The 25,170-nt window shown below is 42.3% G+C and overlaps 1 protein-coding gene across 2 annotated transcripts in view; it reads left to right on the forward strand.

Moving 5' to 3' along the window:
• The window catches only part of CACNA1E (calcium voltage-gated channel subunit alpha1 E), a 1,936,751-nt gene that overhangs the window by 1,494,920 nt on the left and 416,661 nt on the right, over positions 1-25,170 (forward strand). For both annotated transcript variants that reach the window (XM_086955515.1, XM_086955507.1), the window contains exons 16-18: positions 2,108-2,180; positions 4,859-4,976; positions 6,195-6,262. In XM_086955515.1, coding sequence (XP_086811641.1) covers positions 2,108-2,180; positions 4,859-4,976; positions 6,195-6,262 — 259 coding nt within the window. The remainder of the gene's footprint in view (positions 1-2,107; positions 2,181-4,858; positions 4,977-6,194; positions 6,263-25,170) is intronic.

Raw genomic sequence — 25,170 nt, forward strand, 5'->3', positions numbered from 1 at the left:
GCAGGAATTTGCATGCACTTCAAAGCCACTATCTAGAAGCTTCTCCGAGCTTCCAGACAAGGGCACCAGGGTATAAAAAGGGGACCTCAGACACCAACTCTTCAGTTCACTTCTGGACCTGTCGATCTTCTGCCAGGAAGAAGGACTGCTGTGCTGCTGGGAGTACTGCTACTCTGATGAAATGCTGCTCTGCCCTGCCAGGTTGCTACCTTGTTGCTCTGCTGTTAAGATGTCTTCTGCCCGGGTACAAGGACTGGTTCTTCAACTGTCCTAGGACCTCCAGTGTCACTCACAAGGGCTGATTTGCTCGCCTCCTGCTCAGAGTCACAGGGACACAGAAAGCTTCCTCCATTTTGAACCTGCACCCAGCCTACACGAGTCCTGACCCTCTCAGAGGTACCCCTCCAATCCTGTACCCTTAGAAGTGGTGCTAAACGTGCCAGGATAACCACAATACAAAACTGAGGACTAAGGTTTATATTGTCTCAAAAGTGCTCTGAGAACCAGGAGGAGACTGGGACCAACCTTCTCTCCTATGCGCCCAAGGTTCCTCACCGATCGGATTGACTTTGCTGCTCCTCCCACTATGTTCTTCTCCACAGCAGCAAATCCTTTTCAGCAGTACTTCGCCAAAGGGGAATCCTACCTTGTGGAATTATCTTCGGTTACAGCCCTCTGCCTTGTCTGGAGATTTTCAACTTCCTTTTCGACAACTAAGTCCAAACATTGAAATCTTCACTGTGCTTCGACCCAAGACCATCCAGCATCCTCTTCGGACCCCTCCTACAGGCTTGCCCCATTGAACTTTAACTTCTCTGACAATTTTTCTCAGAATCTAAGTCCAAAGGTTAGCGCTGGCTAGGCTCAACCATGCTCCATCGCAGTCAGCCATCTTTTTCAACATTGACCTGGTCTCGCATGACTAGCAGGCACATGCATCAATATTGCATTTTGCGATTCCTTAATTGCGAAAAATAAGGAATTGCAATTAAGGAATTGCAAAATGCAATGCATCAAGAAATTGCAAAACAAATTGCGATTTCTTAATATTCCTTAATTGCGACTCGCGATTTGAGAGTCGCAATTAAGGAATACCTCCCCATTCATTCCTATCGGCCTATTAGGCCCATAGGAATGAATGGGAAGACATTCTCAATTTGCGATTAGCAATTAGCGAATCGCAAATTGAGAATGCGATTTCAAGGATGCAGGGGTGTCCAAAGGACACCCTGTTGCACCCCTGAAAGCAATCTGTGCACATATGTTGTGCACACACATGCCCTTAGGGCATGTGTATGCACAACATGAAACTTTGAAAAATGCACAAAAGTGCATTTTTCAAAGTTTTTGCAAATTACCATGAGGGTCAACCTCATGGTAATTTGCTCCACCTAATTGCGAAATCGCAATTTTTTAAAGTTTTATGCATTGCATTTAAGGAATCGCAAAATGCGATTCCTTAAATGCAATCGCAATTTGAGAATTCGCAAATATTTGCAAATTCTCTAATTGCGAGGGCCTTCACCCTTCATGCATTCCAAAAGCAGATTTTGCGATCGCAAACGGCCGATTTTTGCGATTCGCACCGTTTGCGATCGCAAAATCCTTTGATTCATGTGCCTGTGTATGTCCATGGTCGGCGCTTTGATAATTTAGGTGCTAGTTTTTATTAAAAACATTTTAAAGTTCATAACTCCAGTTCTACTGATTGGATTTTTGTTGTTTTGGTGTCAAATAATGTATCAAACTTACTCTGTTTTTCTACATTTATATGTGATTTTTTATTTTGTTGCGTTTTCACTGTATTACTGTTTGTGTGCTGCATAAATACTTTACACATTGCCTCTAAGTTAAGCATGACTGAGTTTTGTGCCAAGCTACCCAGGGTTAAGCACAGACTAGTTTAGTGGCTTTTTGTGGTTCACCCTGCAAGGGATTGTGGATTTTGCTTGACAAGGGCTCACACCTCAGTCAGCCAACAACCCAGTTTCTTACAGCGCCATACATAATATTTGGAACATTTTAGCCTAAGAGGTGAAGTTTTGGAAGATAACTCCTAAACTTAAACTTTCTTCCTTCCAATCTATTATCTTCTAATTTATTTCAGGTTTAACTTTAGAGATGGGACTCCCTCTGCCAACTTTGACACTTTTCCTGCAGCCATTATGACAGTGTTCCAGGTAAGGTATTTTTCCAGAACTTCACAAGACAAATAGAGGGACAGCTTTTGTCACAGACAAGGATGACTTACCTCCTTGTTGATGGGTATACCATCTGGCCAGGGTTGGACAGATTTGTTACTACTTTCCAATTACACACAAATGTAATTCCTAATCATGATATTAATGCAGTCCTGCTAATAAATGGGTGATAGTACTAGAAAGAATCAAACGAGGAACAATTTCCTCAAGTTCATTGATGGTACATGGTCTGTCAATACCATATGGCACCCTCGGTGTATGAAGGTTTTATTCTAAGTCTAAAAGCACTTTTTTGTGCTTGTTAGGTGGAGCTTCGCTAGTCTAGACAGAAAAATTCCTATTGCAATTCAGGGTTACTGCCATATCTTCAGTAATGAGGCATCATGCGTCACCATCACCCTCCATTCCTTAATGCACCAAGCACATCCTTGAAATTCGAAACAATATGCTTATCCCAAGGGAGAGCATTTTTCATTCTCAGGCCCTTAAAGTGTAAACTTCTCCAGAATGTGTAAGTCCAGCCTAATGTTGACAGGCCTGGTGTGACTTTGTAGTTGTTGCCCTGGAAATTATAGTCATATCTGAAGACTTCCGAAGGCGAAGTCATTTGGATTTTCTCCCTGCATTAGTCCATTACCAAGAGACGGCAAATGGCTTTTCACCATAGTAAGTGTTTAAAGCAGTTGCAGTATTTTTTGTGTGATTAGAGAAGGCTTGGTCTGCATCTCCATTTTAAATGCTATGATACAGGGCCGGACTGGCCATATATTCCATAAGGCATTTCTCCATGGGTTAGAGCTGTTGGAGACTGGAGTTTGAAGGTTGATTGCTGCCACCTCTGTCTCTAGCTCTCCTGAGTTTTATTTCTTTAAGCAGTCAAGGCAAATGGGGGTGGGGGGAGGAGGGAGGGAAGAGGAGAGAGAGAGATTTAGATTGAGAGAGAGATTGAGATTGAGAGAAATATTGAGATTCCAGTTTTGGTACCATCTCTGAAGAGTCTATAAGTGAGATCAGATTGATTGAGGTTGACAAAGGTCTGCCTTATGCTAATCAGTACCGACCCTGCTCCTCATGGGAACAGTCTTCCCCAAACTGCCAGGGCAGTTCTCCTCAAAAAGGGATCACAAGCTACCCTAGACCGGTTTCTCCATACTTACCTATCTACAGCAATGAGGTATAGCTTTGGTCCTATGGCATGGTGAGCACAGGAGCCGCATCTGGGCATACCCATTGCACTTAGAGCATAAGCTGCAACAACAAAGTGATGGATGGAATGCTTGAATTAATCTCAGCCACTGGGAATAGTTTGAGCCGCATTTCAATCCATCGTTTTCCACCCACCATGCCACTTGTGACAAAGGCCCACCTTATGCAAATTAGTGTCACAAATGCTCCTCACTAGAACAGTTGACTTGAACCATCAGGTAAGACCCACCGAAAAGTGACAACAATCAACCTCAGACCCGTTTCGATGTACTTTGGGCTCATCAGTGAGGTATAGCTTAAATCCTATGTCACAGTGAAGATGGGACCCACCGATGGGCAAATCCATCGCAATTAGGGTGAAAACTGCAGAAACAATAAGGTGATGGATGGAATTCTTGAATAATCTCAGCCACTGTCTTGAGTGGTATGGTGGGTGAAAAACAATGGATTGTTATGTGGCTCGAGCAATTGACAGTGGCTGATCTTAGTTTAAGCATTAAATATATCACCTTGTTGTTTTTGTTGCAGTTTATACTCTAAGTGCGATGGATGAGAAACTATGTGGTTCCGCTGCTCATTGTTCCAATAGGACTCAAGCTATACCACACTGATGAGGCCTAAGAAAGTCGAAATGGGTCTGCGATTGCTTGTGGTCCTTTCTGGAGGAGGCCTCACCTTAAGGTTTGGGATGGACTGTTACCATGAGGAGCAGGGTTGGTGCTGATTTGCATACGATGGGCCTTTTTGTCTACTTTGGCGTGGTGGGCAAAAAATTATGGACTGGAATGCAGCTTCAGTTATTGCCAGTGGCTGAAAATAATGCAAGCATACCATTATTCATCTTGTTGTTGTTGCAGTTGTTTCCCAAAGTCTTGGCAATGCAGGGAGGTTGCCTTTGTCCATCTCTGATGCTACCATAGATGTTATTTTTTACAGCACTGGCAATTGCATTGTAACCGCTGCTTATTCCAGTCTTTGCTTAATTTGGGTGGTTGCAGGTGGAACCCACCAGCAGTGATTTTTGGGGACCAGCACTTATTTTTCCTTAACCAACTGTGGTCCTTAGCAAGAGACACAAAAACACAAAAGGGGAAAGAAATAGGTAGGGAAAGATGGATACGCATTCGCAAAGGTAGTAAGCTAGGTCGAAAAAGAACCTGCAAGAATTATGTAAATAAACAGGAAGTGTCTAGTGGTGGATAAAAGTGGCATGAGAAGCAATCAAGTCTAAGCAGCCTCGATATTCCACAACCCCGACATTCAATACACCGGAAGGGCTTGTAAAGTATGGGACATGTCACTTATTCTGTAAACCAAGCACTGATTCTAACCTCAGCAATATGGAGGGCCTACCACATTTTTTAAGGCATTTGCTGTAGAGAGATGGGAGGTTTGCAACTATCGGAATATTCTTTTGCAAGGATTGATATTTATACAATTTCTTTTCACAGATTCTGACCGGGGAGGATTGGAATGAGGTGATGTACAATGGGATTCGTTCACAAGGTGGGGTTCGGTCCGGCATGTGGTCTTCCATCTACTTTATTGTACTCACCTTGTTTGGAAACTGTATCCTTTCTCAAAAATCAATTTTTCAGAGTCTGCCTTATGTGGTTTGTTGATAATGCTGAATTCATGTGACACGGGGGTGGAACTTGACTGCAAACCTCACATGTATCATGGGCTTACACAGGAGAGAGTTTCAAGTGGGGAGCGTTTGTGAGGTCCAGATCGAGAGAAGGAATGTAAGTCTATTCATGGGGGTGGGCTGTGCCCCCACAGTGGCGAATAGGCAATGTATCTATTCCTGGGTGAGGGGCAATGAGTACCTCATGGATGAGTGATAAACTGGCTTGCAGGCAAGAGGTAGTGTGTCACAAAAGGCAGTTTGTGCGTGTGTTATGCACACCACGGCAGGGGTTTAGCCTCACTAAAAGGAGGGACTGGGAGTCCCAACTGGTGAAGGCTGCATGTCCCTTCCTGGAGCTCTGAGTGCCTCACTGGGGATGAATGCACACCACACGCAGGCATGGGGTGGTTAGCCTCAAAAGCTTCACATTAGGGCACAGGGGCAGGGTGTCGCTAACTGGGAGGGTATGTTGCTTCTACCCTGGGGAAGGCAATTACAGCCTTCTTGTGAAGTAGGTGGGGGTTAGCTTTGAGGAAGCCCTGAGATTCACAAGGACTACTTGCATGTTGAGTTGTGGTTGCCTTCCTGAGCAAGGCGCTGTAAGTTCATCACTTCATGTGGCTGAATTTAATACTTGTTAATGGATTCTTGGTGCTTTCCTGACCCTCGCTGGGTGGAATAAATGAGGACAGTGCTGGGACCCTTAAGAATCACAGGGTCATATTATCAAGAAAGGGTGATACATTATTGCCGCTTTTATCTGCAGGAAACTGCCGCTAAAGCGGCGATAATGGGCTTGATAATATGCCCTTGTGAATTCCCATAGCAGCCCAGGTCAACACCAGAACCTGGGCTGCTATGGGAATTTACAAGGATATATTATCAAGCCCATTATCGCCGCTTTAGCGGCAGTTTCCTGCCGATAAAAGCGGCGATAATGTATCACCCTTTCTTGATAATATGGCCCATTGTTATTAAGTCATTAATGTACTTTTAGAAGGAGCCTTATAGTTTTTGAGCACCTTTCACCACGCTTGCATTTTGTGCTGTCACCATGCCTTTTTGGCACTACTTAAGTCTGTTGACATTTTACAGCAACATTTTCTTTTTAGATTTAGTTCGATTTCTCTTTCTGGTAACTTCCTAAACTTCACCAGACACCCTGCTGAACGTCTTCCTTGCCATCGCTGTGGATAACCTTGCCAATGCACAGGAGTTAACAAAGGTAGACGCTGAGGGAGCGGCCGGTGTGTTTCTCTGACTCATGCAGATTATTTCTCAAATGCTCCACCTTGTATGCAAGTCCGCTTAATGTTTGGCATTGTCTTCACAATGTTTTTCAAATTCTACATAGGAGATTAACATTTCCACCAAATGTTCCCTATAATTCACGCTCAGTGTAGTTCTTAAATGTTGCAAACTAATATATTCTCTAAGTTAAAAACTCATGTGAATGTACGACTGGCTGTTGAAAACATTATTCTTTTTATTAATTGAGTTGCTATACTACACCATCTTTATCAAAATATCTATGCAAATGTCACCTTAGATGTCAATGTCCCTCTTCCCTGAGGCTAGCCCAGTGCAGCTCCTCATATTGACAGAATCTCCATTGTTTTCCTCCATCACAACTCAAAGATCAGTCATCTGCCTATGGAATGAAAATCTCAGCTTCAGAAATTGTGGACATTGTATTTGAATCGAAACTTTTGTGGATGGTTAAGTTAGATTTCTGGAGTAAAACAACAACAGTTTCATGGAATAGTTTAATTAAATGCAGACGAGTTTCGATAGAGCAAGACTTGACTATAGAGTAGTATTGCAAAGTCTTATGTTAAATGAAACCAAAAAGCCAATTGGACGAGATTATTGGGTCTTAACCTTTCTTGCCAAATTTAAAGATGTTTGCTTCCAATCGCAATTTAGGATATGACTAAATGGGAAAGGCTTCGCCCTACTTAAGTTGGGAGAATAGCAGTTTACAAAATACTGAACGTAACTTTTTTTTGGCATTTCCCCATGTGAAAAGCTACCTATTTTTCCACAAATTAAAAGCCGTCTTGAAACAATGTTAAATAATATACGGCATAGCTAAACCACAAGGAACAGCACCGCTGGAAAAAATCTTATTTATTTCAAGTTTGTAAGAGTAAATGATGAGCGGAATCTTTTCTTTGAGGCATATAGCTTCACACATTTTAAAACGCCACTGTTGTACCCAATACATGTTCCACAGCCCTAGAATTCGACAATGTGGGGCAGATTTACAAGCCCCTTGCATAATTTTTGCGCCGCTGTTGCATCACTTTTTGTGAAGCAGCGGCGGCGTAAAAATGCGGCCTATTTACAACGTGCCGCATCTAGGGATATGCATCACGTTTAAAGGCCTGCGTCACATTATATCTGCATCAGGTAAAATATATGCAGGGTGAGCGTTACCTCGCAAAAAAACCTTGTAGAAGTGATGCAGTGAAATCTACAAGATTTCACTGCGCCACTTCTAGGGAGCCACTGGATCAAAACCTTGAGTGACCCAGCACAATGAGGATAGGCCTCCCAATGCATTGCTGGAGTTGTGTCGTGCTTGCGACCCAGCTCCAGCAATGCGTGACATTTTTTGACAACAGATGCGTCAGAATTTCTTACGCATCTGTCAATCCTTGAGCCATGGTGCGCTGTATTGTAAATATCGTTTTCTAAACACAGGGGCAACCCTAGAGCAAGAGCAAGGGGCTATACTAACAATTGTCCAAACAGTGGCTCTTGGCCAACACTCAAATGCCACATGATTAAAGACCCATAAATATAAGTCATGCAACTAAGAAAAGTTAGAAAAGAAGAAGAAATAGACCTGAAATAAACATAGAAGAGAACCATGTACAAAATATAAATAGATTTAATCATAAACAAGACATCCTACAACAATTACACTCCTACAAAATATAATACACCGGACATGTAAAAAAATCAAAAACAATGGCAGAGGAAAATGCTCCTATAACAATCAACACAGAATATAGTCAAAGCGTTGATGTCCTCTATGATTCAGGCCATGTTGTAAGCGTCTACGGCGTTTCAACCCCAGGTGGTTTTCAGGGTCATCATCAGGCCTAGAAGCTTCAGGAGTGGGAAGCGACCACTTAACAGAATTTCTTAAACTGTTCAGCATAAGACTCTTCCTTGCATCCAGCATGAATGAGTTTATTGGTTAAATAAATGCCCTGGGAGTCTATATTTGGGGACTCTACATTCAGTGTTTGAGTTTTTGTACTCGCAGCTTTTTTTTGACTCTCCGGTTCCTTTATTTAACCAATAAACTTATTCATGCTGGATGCAAGGAGCAGTCTTATGCAGAACAGTTTTTAGGAAATTCTGTTAAGTGGTCGCTTCCCACTCCTGAAGCTTCTAGTCCTGATGATGACCCTGAAAAACCACCTGGGGTTAAAACGCCGTTGACGCTTCCAACATGGCCTGAATCATAGAGGACATCAACGCTTTGACTATATTCTGTGTTGATTTTTATAGGAGCATTGTCTTCTGCCATTGTTTTTGATTATTTTACATGTCCAGTGTATTATATTTTGTAGGATTGTAATTGTTGTAGGATGTCTCGTTTATGATTAAATCTATTTATATGTTGTAAATGGTTCTCTTCTATGTTTATTTCAGGTCTATTTCTTCTTCTTTTCTACCTTTTCTTAGTTTCATGACTTATATTTAAGGGTCTTTAATCACTTGGTATTTGAGCATTGTAAATATGGTGCATCCATGGTGGCACAAGGGTTTCTCAGGGTGGCTCAGGGAAAGTGACGCATCTCTACATATGCCTCACTTTCTTGTAAATCTGCCCCTGTGTCATTAGGTTCCTTTGGTCATTTTGGAGGCCAAATGATTTTAAAAGTAAGCTCACTTTCCTATCCCTTCAGTTCATTGTTTCATTCCATTTCAAATGAATCTCTGAACAAAAGGATCTAACGTTTAATTTATTTGTTCAACACCAATGTTTCTGAGGCATATTTTACTTTACTAAGTAAGATTTTTTCTCAGTTTCCTTTCTGATTAGTGAGGTGTTAACATAACCTTTTCCTTCTCTTTTGTTAGGTCTGGTGTTAGCCAATACTATTTGATATGACCGCATACTGTCACAAGGAGCACATCCTTGAGTGGCGGGAATTACTATGGCGGTGTGCCTTGTTTTAGGTGTTCTTTTCTTCTAAGATTGATAAGTGCCTGGTAACTTCCCCCACACTAAAGTTTGGCAACACCCATGACAGAAAGAACCAAGTTTTGAGAAAGAAAAAGTTGTTCGCTTACTCCAGATCAATTGGCTTGGCCAGTGGTTGTTTTTCTTAGTCTCAGCAAATTCGGCCAGCAGTCAGTAATTCGGCCATAGTGTAGATCAGTGGTATGCAAACCTCATAGCAGAGGGAGAGGTCAGGGCATTGAGAGATGTTGTAACATGAAGTGTGAATATTTACCATTAAACATATCACCTGCCTTTGAGAAAGCCACGACAGTGGGTGGGTGACACATGGAAACTGGACAGCTGTTCCATGAAGTCTGCAATGTACATGCTGTTATAGAAAGACAAGTATATTTGGTTGTTGCAAGAGTGCCCCATACGTCAGATATGTCCCAGCAGGTTTTTCAATTTTCATTCACTTTAGTTTTTATGTTTTTGCTTTTTTTCCGAGCATATGTCCTCCTAGCCCAATGGACTTCAAGCCACACATGAAAGGAAGGCAAAGCTTTCCATGGCCTCCTGTAAGGAATCATTAACCTCTTCCGTGCCTCGGATGGCCCCTGGCCGTCTAACGTCACAGTGGGCATGTGCGTCGGACAGCTGGGGGCCATCCGATTTGCGCACGCGTAGAATTCACCCACACAGCGGGGAAATGTGCGCCTCTTGAAGCAGCTAAAATCTAAATATCTGTTTGTTAGACAACTCCTTACCATAAAAGGCACCATCACAAGAAGCCCAAATGCCCATCCTCATCCTCCCACCTGAGTAAGGGGGAAAAATGGGAGTGAGCAGGCTATTTATACACCTACTCTTTAGACTCAATTCCCATTTTGGAAACATTGAAGACACAGATGAGTTTTCTATTCTATAAGGCTGCAGAGCATCAAATAAATAAGGAGCAGTCCTTATGATTTTCAGTTGCTTGTCGGATACCTCTGATATACCATCCACAGCTGCTAGTGCCCCAGCACCATCTTAAGCAGCATCTAACATCATGTTGGGATTGGTGGCTTCACCCCTACCTCCAAACAAATCCCGTTGAGAGCCTAGTTATGCATCTGACAGTGTGTCTATTCTTGCAGGAAAAGATGTGAGTTCAGCACCAGCCGTGTTGGATATTGCGGCGGTGATGTCTATAATGTCGGGTGCAATAATTTCCATTCCACTTACTCCTATCATTCATCTGATTTTTCAGACTGCCTAGAAGAAAGCAGATCGTGATGTCAGGGAAGAGGAGATAACTGCCATAAAGAAAATATCCAGACGTATGATTTTTGACAGATTTTCAGATTTTTAGGATCATATTCAGATGTCCATCAAGGTCAAATGATGGTAATAGTGAGGAAAGCAATCTACTTCGGGATTATTGTTGGACATGCAAAACAATCACCTTGAGGGATATTTTCTGATCCCTGAAAAGTCATGTCAGGTGAACACTGTTTTTATGCTTGCACCGTTAAGAACACTATTGTGGTTTTAGAGCGTATTCTTAACAGTGTGGTAGCCACACACATTTCTTTATGGAGAATTTTTACCAACCAACTGAATGAAGCATACTTTAGTGAAAGTGCTTCATAGCATTTCAAAGGGACTACAGTCATGGCCCGAGCCCTTGATGTAGTATCACCCACTAGAACATTCCACCGTATAATATAGGAACTTCAAAGGTTATAGTTGGCAATATAAACACATCTTCAAACCACCAGACATTACAAAATCTTTCTTGGCAGCACCTTTCATCCACCACCTCCTGAACTCATTCATCCATAAACCGGGGTAGATACATTGTATTATGCTTAGATGGAAGGAGATAACCTCAGATCACAGAATCCTTCAAACCATTTCCTAGGACTGTACTCTTCTGTTTCTCAGAAGACACTCAGAAGATGGAATTGGAAAATAAGGAAAGAAAGAAGAGAAGAGAAAAGGAAACAAGGCAAAAAAAAAGAAAGCAAGAAAAAATGCAAAAAGGAAAGAAAAATAGAGAAAGAAAAAGGGAACGAAAAAAGAAGGAAACAAAGAAACAAAAGGAAAAGGAAGGAAGGCAATAAAGAAAGAAAGAAGAAAAGAAGGAAGGTATTAAAAGAAATAGCAGAATAGAAGGAAGGAAGGAAATTAGGCAAAAAGAAAGAGAGCAGGAAAAAAGGGAAAAAGGCAATAATATAGAAAAACAGAAAATAGAAGAAAGAAGAACAGAAAAAAGGAAAAAAGAAAGGCAAAAAATAAAGAAAAAATATGAAATGATACAAAACAGAAGGGACGATATAAAGAAAAAAGAAAGCAAAAAAGAAAGAAAGAAAAAAGGAAAGAAAAAAGAAGGAAGGTTAAAAAAGTAAGGACGATAGAAAAAAGAAAAGAAGAAAATAGAGCAGGGCAGAAAAAAGGAAACAAGGTAAGAAAGAAAGAAGGAAGGAAGGAAAGAAGGCAAAAAAGAAAGAAGGTACAAAGAAAACAAAGAAGGCAAGAAAGGTGCTAACAAGGAAAAAAGGTAAACATGAAAGAAGGAATAACAAAATAAATGAAAGAAGAAAAGGAAGAAAGCAAAAAAGAAAGAAAGAAGGCAAAAAAGAAATACAAAAGAAAAAGCAAGAAAAATGCAAAACGGAAAGAAAAATAGAGAAAGAAAAAAGGAAAGAAAAAAGAAGGAAAGAAAGAAACCAAAGAAGAAAGAAGGGAAAGGAAGGAAGGCAATTAAGAAAGAAAGAAGAAAAGAAGGAAGGCAATAAAAGAAATAGCAGAATAGAAGGAAGGAAGGAAATTAGGCAAAAATAAAGAGAGCAGGAAAAAAAGGAAAAAAGGCAATAATATAGAAAAACACAAAATAGAAGAAAGAAGAACAGAAAAAAGGAAAAAAAGAAGGGCTAAAAATAAAGAAAGAAAATATGAAATAATACAAAACAGAAGGGACGATATAAAGAAAAAAGAAAGCAACAAAGAAAGAAGGAAAGAAAAAAGAAGGAAGGTAAAAAAAAGTACGGACGATAGGAAAAGGAAAAGAAGGAAATAGAGCAGGGCAGAAAAAAGGAAACAAGGTAAGAAAGAAAGAAGGAAGGAAGGAAAGAAGGCAAAAAAGAAAGAAGGTACAAATAAAACAAAGAAGGCAAGAACGGTGATAAAAAGAAAAAAAGGTAAAAATGAAAGAAGGGACAACAAAAAAAATGAATGAAGAAAATGAGAAAAAGGAAGAAAGCAAAAAAGCAAAAAAGAAGGCAAAAAGGAATTAAAAAAATTTGAAAGCAAGAAGGCAGAAAAAAAAAGCCAAGGAGGAAAGAAAAAAAAGAAAGGCGGCAAAAAATGAAAAAGGAAAGAAGGAAAGAAACAGCAAAAAAAAAAGAAAACAAGAAAGAAAGAAGGAATTGAGACAAAAAGAAAGAAAGGAACAAAGGGTGGAAAGAATGAAAGAAAAGGAAAGAAAGATAGAAAGAAAGAAAGAAAGTAGGAATGAAAAAGGGAAGAATGCAAAAAAGGAAGAAGGAATGAAAGATAGAATGAAAGATGTCAAAAAGAAGGAAAGAAAGAGAGGAAAGAAGAAAAGAAGGCAGAAAGAAAGAAGAAAAGAAAAAAGGTAAGACAGAAGTAAAAAATAAAAAAGGAAGGAAAGAGGGTTCACAGTATACGATATTGGCTACGAAAGCCCAAATTACATCCCGTTTATGTATAAATAAAAATGTCACAAGTTGTTGCAGATTAACACAATAAAGTCTGGTATTCTTCCTGGGCAAAGTTTATTAAAGAACCATTGGTGAAACTGAGTCCAGGGACACCATATGGCATGCTGTGTATGAAACAGCTGCTGTCACATAAACAAGGGCCACTCCAAAAATGAATTTACAACAGTATTGGCAGGAGGCAGGTACTGATAAAGCGGGAATGTGCCCTGTGCTCAAGGCGTCTTGCTATGGCATCAGGCTCTAAACATAAAGATAACACTAAATTAATCATTACAAAGCAAAAACACAAAGACTGGCATTGAAGAGAACTACATTGTGTGTGGCTGTCCACATTGTGAAACAGCAACATGCATTCACTCAAAGTGAAGTTAACCAGTGGCTTTAGTGAGCTGAACCATTGCCCTATACTGTATGGTGGAGTGGGGGGAAGCAAAATGTGAATGTCTCAAAAATAGACGAATGGATGAAGAGAGGTGGCTGAAAGCCCCTTTAAATTAGTATATTGTACATATTATTTCAGTACAATCAAAAGGTCTTGGCTAATGCCATACCAAAAAAGTACTAGCTTCACCAGGAGCACAATTTCAAAACCACAGCAATAAGTTCTCAAGAAGGGGGCCACCTGCTGAAGTGGAAAATAAACAGGTAAAACAAAAGACAAGCGATTCGAGAAAGGAGTGAAGGAAGAGAAATGAAAATAAAGGGAACTTGAGCAAGTGAATAAAAACAACAATCTAATACCAAGCAGATAACCAATTCACATGTTTGTTGCCAGAGGGTATATATATTTCTTTGTAATGTGCCACTTTATAGCTCTAGTGACATAGTCGACAGCAAATTCTGAAGTTTACCACGATTCTTCCTCAACATTGTGAAACTGTGTCATGAAGGTCCAAACAAATGATATTCCGATCCAGGGTTTGGTGGGGTTCAAGCTGTAGATGCTGACCTCCTTATGAGTGTCTCAGTATCTGGCCCGGTATTGTAATTACATACCTAGAGGACATTACATACCTCACTGGTGCAATGGTCCCTCAGAATCTGTAAGGATTTTTTATGTCTGGAGTGGAAAGAGTCAGTTGCTACACTGGCCACTCCACTGAGAGGTTCTCTGGGGAGCACTGGAAATGCATTTCATGTTTCTACATCATTGTGTATGGAGTTCTCATCAATCAATTAAGTGATTGTTACACATACCACTCCAACATTGAATTTTAAATATTTTGTGGGCATAATATTGTGACCGCGATGACATCAAATATCACAATATTGTGAAGGAAAGTATATATATTTAAGTGTACCTGCCTGGTGGATTTTTAGTGGATTTATGAATTTTCTGCAGAAAATATATGGTGGCTGTAATTGGGTTATCTGTTTTGAGATAAGAGTATTCATCGAAGTCAATTAGGCCCTTTTCTTTCCAGCTCAAGAGGAGGGAATGGTATTCCTTTGTTCACTCCTCAGTTGGATTGTTTTTTAACTGCTCATAATGATCTTCTTTCCCCAGTTGTCGTTTTGCCCCGCTGATGTAATTTGTTTCATTCTGAACTACAATATTACCTCCTTTATCCAAGGATTTTATAATTATAGTCGGGTCATTCTTTAATTCTGTAATTTCCCGATATTCATCCGGTGAGAGGTTCATTGTCTTTTTGTTAGGACCTTTGTTTTTCTTCGAGGCCGATCTTCCTGATATTTTCATGATTTCTTCCACCATCATCTCGTGGACAAGTCGATTTTGTTCCCTGGTGGTAACTGGGGAAAAAATCTCGACTGTTTCTTCAAGCCATTTTCGCCTCCTTTATTTGTCATCAGTCCTGTGGTCCTACTTAATTCAATGTCTGCCGTGAGGGAGTCTGGGTAATTCTCTAGTATCGATTGATCATCACCTTCAAGTGACATTAATGTTTTATGAGCTTGTAAATCTTTTTGGGTAATTATTGAAGGAGCCACATCTTCAGGTTTGCGAATATTCAAGTGAGGTTTCTTCTCTAAAAAGTATTTTTTAAGTTTGATTTTCCTTCAATGTCTTTGTTTGGACAGTAGGAAAGTCCTCGATTTAAGAGTTTTAACTGTGTTGCAGTTAATTGTCTGTCAGATATGTTCACAACCAGGTTTCCATTCGAGTTACTTTCACTTTTTTAAAGAGTTTTCTCTATTTTCCTTTTCCTTTCTTTGGTTGTGATTTTGTTTGACCTCTCCCTCACGTATTGTTTCTGCCTCTCCCTCGTTGTCGCGTTATCATTTGTGCCAATTGGATCTCCCCGCGAAAATCCAGTGGGGTTGTTGTGGCATCCTCATCTCCAGAGCTCACTTCTGAGCTATCTACTATATCTATGTTTTTTGTTAGTCCTGCACACTTGTCCATTACAACCCTACTTCTTAACATATCATACTTGCGGGCGAAAGTGTAAATTCGTCCATTGGCATAATCCATCCTATCCCTTGTAAATTTACTTGCTTTTCATTTCTCTACCTCCGCCTCATGTTTGTTAATTTTCTTTTCCATAGTGTCAATTAGTTCTTTATTTTCTTCTGATAGAGGGATTTTTGCCAGTTCCTGTTCCAGTGCTTGAATGATACTTGTGATTTTGTCTAGTTTCCTCTCCGCATGTATAATTAGTGTTCTCATTAATTTAAATGAGCATTCATTTGTGTCTTGTTGCCATAATTTTATCAGGTCCGGGTCAAGATCATTTAGTGTGGGCATAATGAGTATATGCAGTCCTCTTGGAACTCTCTTAAACTCAATATATTTTTCCAAAGTTGTTTTCTCCCACCATTTATTAATTTCCAGTGTCCGATTCTGCTGTAATTATTTTTCTTTTGCCCTTTTCCTTTCCTCCTGTTACTCCTCCCGTGTTGGTGCTTGTGGAGGGAGTGGTTTCATCATCATTTAATAGATCGCATGGCCTTTGTTGACTATTTCTAGATTTGTCAGCCATCTATGTGAAAGAGGTTACTGACTTTTCTCAAATATTTGCTATCTTGCTATGGTGTTGTGTTTTTCTTTTTAATAGGATTGTCTAAACCGTTCCTAGGATGAGACAATTGCCTCTTCAAGCTGCTGCTTCTCTTACTTTTACGTATTTGAGAGTCACAATATATCGTCTGTCTTCTTTATTCAGATTCCCAATTAATTTTATTAGTACTCAGTTAACTTGTTAAGACAGTTCTTGCCTTGGGTTCTGGAGATTTTAAAGCATCTGGTAATTTCCTGTGTGATAGACTGCCGGCTTTCTCTGCGCTTTTCAGCGTTTGTAGATTTGAGTCATTAATCACAACCGGATTTCCGCTGTACAATCAAACACCACATTCAGCTTCAGTTGCCAAGCGGTTCGAGTCTGCGAGTTCTGGTTCGTATCGGGTCCCCGTTCCTCTCGCGCCGCCTCCGCAGCGTCTCAGATTCACACGGACACCGCCCCCCAGTGTCCCGCTCACTCACCGCTGGTTTCTCGCTGTTAGTTCTCCACGCACTCCTTTTCTCCCGTGTTGATTACGAGTGCGTTTCCCAGGCTATCGATAGAGGCGTCGGTCACCTTTACTTCATTATTGCTCGTGGCTGGATGGCTTCTGACCGCCTCGCCTCGCTCGTGAGTGCCCGTGATGGGCGTTCCAGCCCCCGCTCCGTAGATACCTTCAAATCCTTCCGCCTTCTCTCCTCCCAGCAAGAAAGTCACGGCACTGCAGCATATAAGTTTCAATTATTTTATTTTCCAACACCATGTGCAAAAAGTGCAAACTACTGGACGGCCTACGCGTTTCGGCTACAACTAGCCTTTAACTGGACCATAGAGTCCCTAGGCGTCTAGATAGGTTTTAAAGTGTTTACGTGCAAGTACCCTTCTCTCTTTCCTTTAAAAACACTAGACAGGTAACCTCTTTCTCAGAATGTGGGCTACATTCGCCGCCATTTTTTCATTCATTAATTGTTTTAGTTGTTCTGCATTAAAAGTGAAGTACCATTGAATTTACAAAATGCTTTCGCCATTTCGTTTACGTTTTTGACATGTAAAGTACATTAAATCAAAAGGTAATGCATGAATTATTACAAAAATTATTATATATATACAGATACAAAGACACGCAATCTTCTCATGAACATCAATCTATTGACCATGTTTGTTTCCGTTCTCTTCTTATGCAATTGATGTTTAAGATTTTAAAAAGTGCATATTTCATGGAGGGGTTGTTGTCCGTTTATCATAAGTCTCCCAAGTGTAGATTCACTATGCTTAAATCCATAGTACTTTGAAGATATATATATATATATATATATATATATATATATATATATATATATATATATATATATATATATATATATATATATATACATTTTAGTGGCGCACAATATTGTGGTAGTGGATACTCCAGACAAGATATTATGACACTCAGCATTGGGACATACAGCTAACAGTAGTACCGTAAATATTCCCCATTTCTCCTCATATTTTCACCCAGATATTTCACTTATACCACATTCATGGGATTCAAGTTGATCCCGTAATTCTGACGGGTCAGGCTGCTCCTGTTACCGGTGCAATCAGGATTGCAAGGTTACTCATAATGAGGCTCTTAGTGAGGGTCATTTCCCTGTTAGAATAGATATAGCCCTAGTGTTATCATGCTAAAAATGGAAGCCATGATTAAAGAGGCTTGTTTTAAGTTGTTTTTGTAAGTCAACCAGATTTGCTTGGTTCCAAATATCTGAATGCAATTCGTCCCAGAGCTATGTTCCCAACACTCAAATAAATTTGGCTTTCTATGATTTGCATGTGAATGAGACCAGAGTCATCACGTTTGCATTGCCGGACTTTAGTAGTTGGTTGGGAGGGTATTTCAAAAAGGAGCCTTTTTAATGTTTTGGTCCTAGGTCCTCATGGAGGCCCTCCTATTTTTAGAACCAACTTGGGCCATTATATCCACCTTTGGCCTATACCTGTTTTTAGTATAACCGAGGGATCCATATAAAATGATCGCTTTGGATTCCCTCTAGTTATTTTTTTAGACTCATGACACACCATTCTACTCACTCCCAGCACTTCCACATAGCACCTCATACTTCACTTCGGCAGCTTAAAAAGAACTCCGGCAAAGAGCTCCCCTGCAGGGCCCATTGGGCATTGCAGTGCCAGCTCAATGAGGAGCTGTCCGATGATGAAGCATGAAAGCCCTTGGTGAAGGACTGGGTTATTTAAGACCCAGTGGTGCCAGGGGACAACACCTGAAACCTTCGTGGGTTACCTGTTCCGGCGTACAAATGACAGACACGGGACACTTCCTTCGCCGTCAAAGATTCAAGGTTTATTTACTGCAGGGAACACAGAAGTCACGTGAAGTACACAGCATGCAAGTTCGCGGGATCTGATTCAATTTGCTACTGTGGACCGCTCCTTTTTATACAGTTTTCTCTCATAGGTTAACATGGTACACAAAGGTTTACAACTTGGTTCCCATCATTATCCCCAAGAGGGGTCGCTTTGATGTATTCGAGGTCCGGAACATAAGTACAGAAACATTCGGTGGTTCCCAACTGTAAAAACCCATCTTCCTACCATTAGTACATTCCAATCGGCAGTAAACAGATCGAAGGAGGAACAAGGACAGGTGCAAGGAAGGCAGAAACAGTGGGGAGATCGGAAAGGGTGTAAAAAGGGGGTGGTATCGGAAAACACGAGCTACAGGCATCAAAGGGACGTGCCTAATGAGATGCACGGCTAAGACAATAGACCGGCACGGCAAGATGTGCCTCGAGCGGGGACATCTGCCTTATAGTATCATCCCCCTCATCATAAAGACACTTTCAAAGGAAACGTGTCTTCCGCAAGAGTCTTGGGAATCCCAGGGTCGCGAAGCGGACAGCGTCCGTTCGCTGGCTACTTGAGGGCAAGAGACAAAATGGATGCCGTATCTAAGATGGAACCCGTGGGTACAGACAGAAAACCCACGAAACAAACGAACGGTTCAGGTTAGCACAGCGAAACTGTGCACAACCACTAAACTCGTCATTTGCGGTTCATAGATACCAGACTCGACCATATTCGTGCGAGTCGACAACACCACTTACGGTCGTCACGGAACCTCAGACGCTCCTTTTGCCCTCAAGTAGGCAAGCACTAGTCAGAATCATACTCGATATTCATCAGACCATCTAGATGTTGCTGCAACATAACTCTGTCCAACTGAGCTCCTTTGGTAACAGGCGGCTGTCTTATACACGTCGTAGCACAGAGGCCACATAAGGCAGGACCACACTGCACGCAAAGGCAACACGTGAACAGAAACGCTGCAACAACTCCGACGATCATCAGAATCTTCCAACCCCAAGTCGACATCAGGCCCCAAAACCACCCAAGTAACGTCCAATCCCCTACGTCCACGTGTATGGACTCAGAGATCTTATGCAACTTTGAGATGGCTTGATAGACAGTCGGAGCGTTATCTGGGATGAAAATACAGCAGCTCGAATGGATCACCTTACATACTCCACCACGATCTGCTAAGACAACGTCTAAAACCATCCGGTTTTGTAACGTCATAAGCCTATCCGCCTGAAGCTCTGTGGTGATATTACCAAGGGCACTGGCAGTGATATTAGCTGTCGATTCCACCACTCGGGTCAACTGTCTCAGGTTCCTACTATTGACCATAGGTCCCCAAAACGGAAGGAAACCCTTGAAAAAGTCTCCTGCCTCTTGACCGGCAGTGTCCTCTTCGCTAATCACGCCTCTCACAATTCTAGTCTTGTGATAGTCTGCATCGACAGTGAACGTCGGAGGCAACAGATTTGCGATATAACATGAGCCCACAAAGTCGGAGGGCAACCATGTATACGCACGATCATGGCAGACAAAGTATGTACCCTTGGCAGCCAGAAACACAGGGGAAGAGAGCATCGGCAAGATGTAAGTCTCGGAGCAAGCACTCTCTCCAAGACGAGCTCTCGATCTTCGGCCACGACCCAGTAGACAGAAATTACCAAGGTGGGGTACGACCCATATCGGAGGCGAGCTTCTAAGCTGTTTTTCACCAGTGAGCACACTATACTCGACCTTACTCAGGACCCTATAAGCTTGTACCTCTTCCTCTGGGATGAGCGACGGCTCATAGATATCCCTATCTAAATCATCGATCGCTATAGCCAAAGGTTTGTGATACGAACCAGGACCAAAGTGGGAGGAACGTGGCTCTCGATTGGGGTAGGAATCTAGTGCACTTCGAAACATTGTTTGAAATGCTCAAGCTGAACCCTGGGAACTATAAGGAAGGACCAGATATGGAATTCCCTTATCCGTGGTATGTGGCATTAACCCACACACCCAACAATTAGTAGTGTTAACCACTAACTGGTGCTGATGAAGGAGCTGGATAAAGGAATTATTTCTAAATTCTGCACGTCTAGCCTGTTCGTGTTCGGGTAGGATATGGAAGGAATGAGGGGACACAGTGGAGGTAGATTTAGGTTCAGAAGTAGGAGTTGGTATGGCAGAAGGTAGGAAGTACTGCATCATATAATACACCCCACCCGCCAATAACGAAGAAAGAACCAGAAACAGAAGGAACACTTGAAACATAAAACATTTGGTACGAGTCATCTGTTGCAGTTTAAATCTTTGCGCCTGAGCTTCTTCCAAGTCCATCAGCTTTGAAAACGCCATCCCCTAAGACCGTCCGCAACGTTTCTTGACGCACTTCGTTCTGTGTAGCAGTAGTCAATCCCTAGGAGTTCCCAGGAACCGACGGTCTTTGACCTAGTGCCAAGACCTACTAACCAGAAGGAAGTACACGCGCGGCCCTACGGTACACCTGGATGCAAGGTATCTTATTCACAAATGTATATACAAAGTCTCTTAGCTGTGGAAGCAAAAACACATATATGGAACGAAACTCAATATTTACAAAAATAATCACAATTATGCAGGGGTTCAGACTTATCGTGGCAAATGGGATAATGCAAATGTCGAGGGACAAACAAAAATTTTATTAGTCTTTGGTGCTGGACCGCAAAAAGTATTGAGTTCTCCCAGGACGTGTCTGTTCATCAAACAATGGATCCAATGAGGGAACAGAGTTCTGTTGATCAGTCATTTGTTCGGATCTTGAGTCTTGTGATGACAAATGTTCAACAATATCTTTCTGCTGGACTGAGGATTCTCCAGCAGGTTCAGCGTCACTAAAAGGTACGAAGGTCTGGAATTTCTCTGTTTCAGATGAAGCAATGCCTTTCCTCACCCACGAGTCCGCCGGTAAAGGTATAGGTACCTTTTTGGTGTGGGTGGCATGCACCCAGTTCTTGTGACCTTCCAAACGGACAGCAGTTCTCGTGGCAAGGAGGACTTGAAAAGGGCCAGTGAAACGGGGCTCAAGATTCTTTTTGCGAGCGAAGTTTCGTGTAACCACCCAGTCTCCCGGTTGGAGCTGGTGGCCTGGACCCTCCGTCTGCGTCGGCAGTGCTTCGTAAACCTGTTGGTGAATTAACCTCAGTTTAGCAGTCAGATCATGAAGATAATCAATCAACATTGGGTACTCAAGATCGGAAAACACACTCGGTCTAGGGACCCCCCAAACATTCGCAGGACGACCGAACACTATTTCATAGGGGCTGAGCCCTACTCGGGAGTGTACGGTCGCCCTTGTTGACAACAGAGCTAAGGGCAAAGCGTCAGGCCACGAAAGACCAGTCGTAGCCTGAATCTTAGCTAGTTTGTGTTTAAGGGTGCCATTATACCCTTCAACCAAACCTGCTGACTGGGGATGATTGGCGCTATGGAATTTTTGATTAATTCCAAGGCCCTTACACACACTCTTCATCACACTCCCTACAAACTCACTTCCGTTATCAGACCATACAATTCGAGGCATTCCATACCGAGGAAAGTATTCCTTCAGTAGGATTTTCGCCGTAGACAGGGCAGTATTGTCTTTGAGAGGGTAGGCCTCAATCCATCGGGAGAATGCGCAAACCACAACTAAAATGTATTTCAGGTTATTGCATCTCTCCATATGGATGAAGTCTAGCTGGATCACTTCAAATGGATAGGAAGGGGGAGCAAAATGACCAGGAGGTGTAGGGGTTCCCTTACCAGGGTTGTACAACATACATACCATACAATTCTTAACCAATCTCTCAGCACATTTCGTAATACCATCATTCTTCCACACAGGGGACAACAACTTACAAATACCTTTCGCACTAATATGTGCTAATCCGTGTGCCATGGTCACAACAGCCAGTACATACGCATCTGGCAACATCCATCTCTTATGCTCCGACAAATCAACCCAACAACCATTCACGTCCAACTTTCCCGTACTCTCTTTCCACTTCATCTTTTCAGTCTCAGTGGCCTCGTTCTGTATCGTTTTCACACTCTCGATGGTATCCTCACACATACCAATCTCTGTAGGCCACCTAACCGAACTCGTCACGTACATTCTAGTGCTAAGGTTCCGGGCAGTCTCCTTAGCAGTCTCATCCGCAAACGCATTACCACGACCAACATCATCCGTCACCTTACGATGCGCACTACATTTAACAATCGCCACCTGCTTAGGTAACGTGAGTGCATCCAAAAGATCATTCACAAGCTGTCCATGCTGAATCTTTGTACCATGTGATGTCATAAAACCTCTCTCTCTCCACAACCGTCCAAAGCTATGGGCGACGCCAAAAGCGTATTGGCTGTCGGTAAACACATTCACCCGTTTCCCTTTCCCCAACACACACGCTCTAGTTAAGGCAATCAGTTCTGCAGCCTGGGCAGAGTTCTGATTCAATCTCGCAGCTTCCACAACAGTATTCAAAGTTACCACAGCATACGCAGTAGTCACATCACCATTTGGCAATTTAAAACATGAACCCTCCACATACAACGTTCCATCGGGATCTTCCAAAGGAGTGTTTTTAAGGTCCACTTGACCTTTTGTTTCCTCCTCAGTTCTTAAGTAACAGTCATGCGCTGCTACTTCATCTGACTCCGTACTGATTGGCAATAGGGTCGCCGGATTTAGGACATTACAACGTTTTATCTGAATATGACTTGCCAAAAGCGTCAACTCGTACCCAGACAACCTTGCACTCGTCAAGTGCTGGGTTTTCGTACGATTCAAAAGAGTGTCAACTGCATGTGGAACCATCACCGTAAGCATATTATCCATGACCAATCCTGCTGATTGTCGGATGGACACCGCAGCTGCCGCAGTTGCTCTCAAACAACTCGGCAATGCTCTAGCTACCGGGTCCAAGGTCGAGGAAAAATATGTACATGGACGCTGCTTATCACCAAAGGGTTGCGTTAAGACACTCAACGCACAACCTTCTCTCTCGTGAACGTATAGTGTAAACGGCTTACTGTAGTCAGGGGTACCTAACACAGGAGCCGAACACAACGCGTCGCGCAATTCAGAAAAACTTTTCTGACATTCTTCCGTCCATGGTAAAGGAGTTGGAACATCCTTGCACGTAAGAGCCACCAATGGTTTCGCTAACAATGAAAAATTTTGAATCCACTGTCTGCAGTATGACGTGATACCTAGAAAGGCACGCACATCTCTTTGGGTTGATGGCACAGTCATTCGCGCAATAGCTGCAATTCTCTCTGGGGTCAACCGTCTTCCCTCCTTTGACAATAAGTGACCTAAATAGGTTACTTCTTGGCAACAATATTGAAGTTTAGAAGGTGACACCTTGTGATGTAAGTCACAGAGATGTTGCAACAACGATACCGTAGCAATTTTGCAAATGTCCCGAGTGTCTGCGGCCACCAATACGTCGTCGACGTATTGGATTAAAGCTGCGCCAACCGGCAACACAAACGCATCAAGTTGGCCCTTCAAAGCTTGACTGTATATAGATGGACTTTCACAGTAGCCCTGAGGAGCACGCTTAAACCGGAAGCTGCGACCACCAAGAGAGAAACCGAAAAGGTCTCTGCTTTCCTCAGCAATCGGGATACTGAAGAACGCATTCTTCAGATCGATCACTGAAAACCATGACGCCGAGGCTGGAATCAGAGTCAGTAGCGCCGTGATGTCAGGCACAACAGGGAACTGAGGAATCACAATTTTATTTACCTCCCGTAAATCGATAACAAAACGATAAACAGGCGGTTTTGATGGATCGGTGCGTTTTAAGATGGGCAGTACAGGACTGTTGCACACGTTTCCCCGAGTCTCCTCGATAAAATCTTTCTCGATCAAATCATAGATGATCGCTAACAGCGCTCGCTCACCATCAAGGGAGATACGATACTGGGGAATACGTGGCAGTTGCACATTAGATTTGAGGTGTACAACATAAGGGGAGATGTCAAGCAGGCCCACGTCATTGGGACCTGTTGCCCACAAAGATGCAGGAAGAGACTCAATTCCGGTGGAAGCTTATCGAGAGACAAGTACATTGGAGAGATAACTCTCTCACCCAAAGTAAGCCTTACTCCCGCAGGAGAACAGTACAAAGTTGCATACAAACGTTTTAGCAAATCCAGTCCCAAAAGATTTTCACCACAGCCAGTGGTCAAAATCAACGGAGCTTTGAGGCCTCGTGGCCCAATTGTAAGTGGCAAAGGGCATGTAACCGGATTGCTAACAGGGGCGCCAGAGAATCCAACGGAAACATTTGTTAAGCCAGACAAAGGTGCGCCAGGGAGTTTCGAATGCATTATGGAACTTTTCGCTGCACCAGTGTCCAACAGAAAAGGCTCAACGACGCCCGATGTGGCAACTGCGACGTAAGGCCCTCTCTGATCGACCGGAACTGATACTACTCCCTCTCCTTGTCTATGGCTATCCTAGTAATTACTGTCGTCAGTCCCCTGATCGACGTAATAATCATCTACATTGTACTGCGCAGATCGTCCTTGTGATGATCCACGTTGATCAAAACAATTATTGGAATTTGATGAATTGTCTGAACGATCATTTTGAGCACCGCGACCCCTACCACGTGATGTCTGCTGAGAACCACCACGACCTCCTCTAGATATGTTACCACTGTTACGCTCATTGAGGACTGGACAGTTGAATTTTAAATGACCCTCCTGTCTACAAAAGGCACACTGATTGTACCCTAACGAAGATCTCTGCGAGGAGGAGTCATTTCGCGATTGCGACCTATTAGATTGCAACTGCGATCGATTACGTTGTTGCGACTCATTCTGATTCGAACGCGGAGGATACGCCTGCTGCAACAACACTTTAGTTTTAAGTTCTTTCGTT

The sequence above is a fragment of the Lissotriton vulgaris genome, chromosome 1_1 (genome assembly GCF_964263255.1).
Source record: "Lissotriton vulgaris chromosome 1_1, aLisVul1.2, whole genome shotgun sequence".
NCBI lineage: Eukaryota > Metazoa > Chordata > Amphibia > Caudata > Salamandridae > Lissotriton > Lissotriton vulgaris.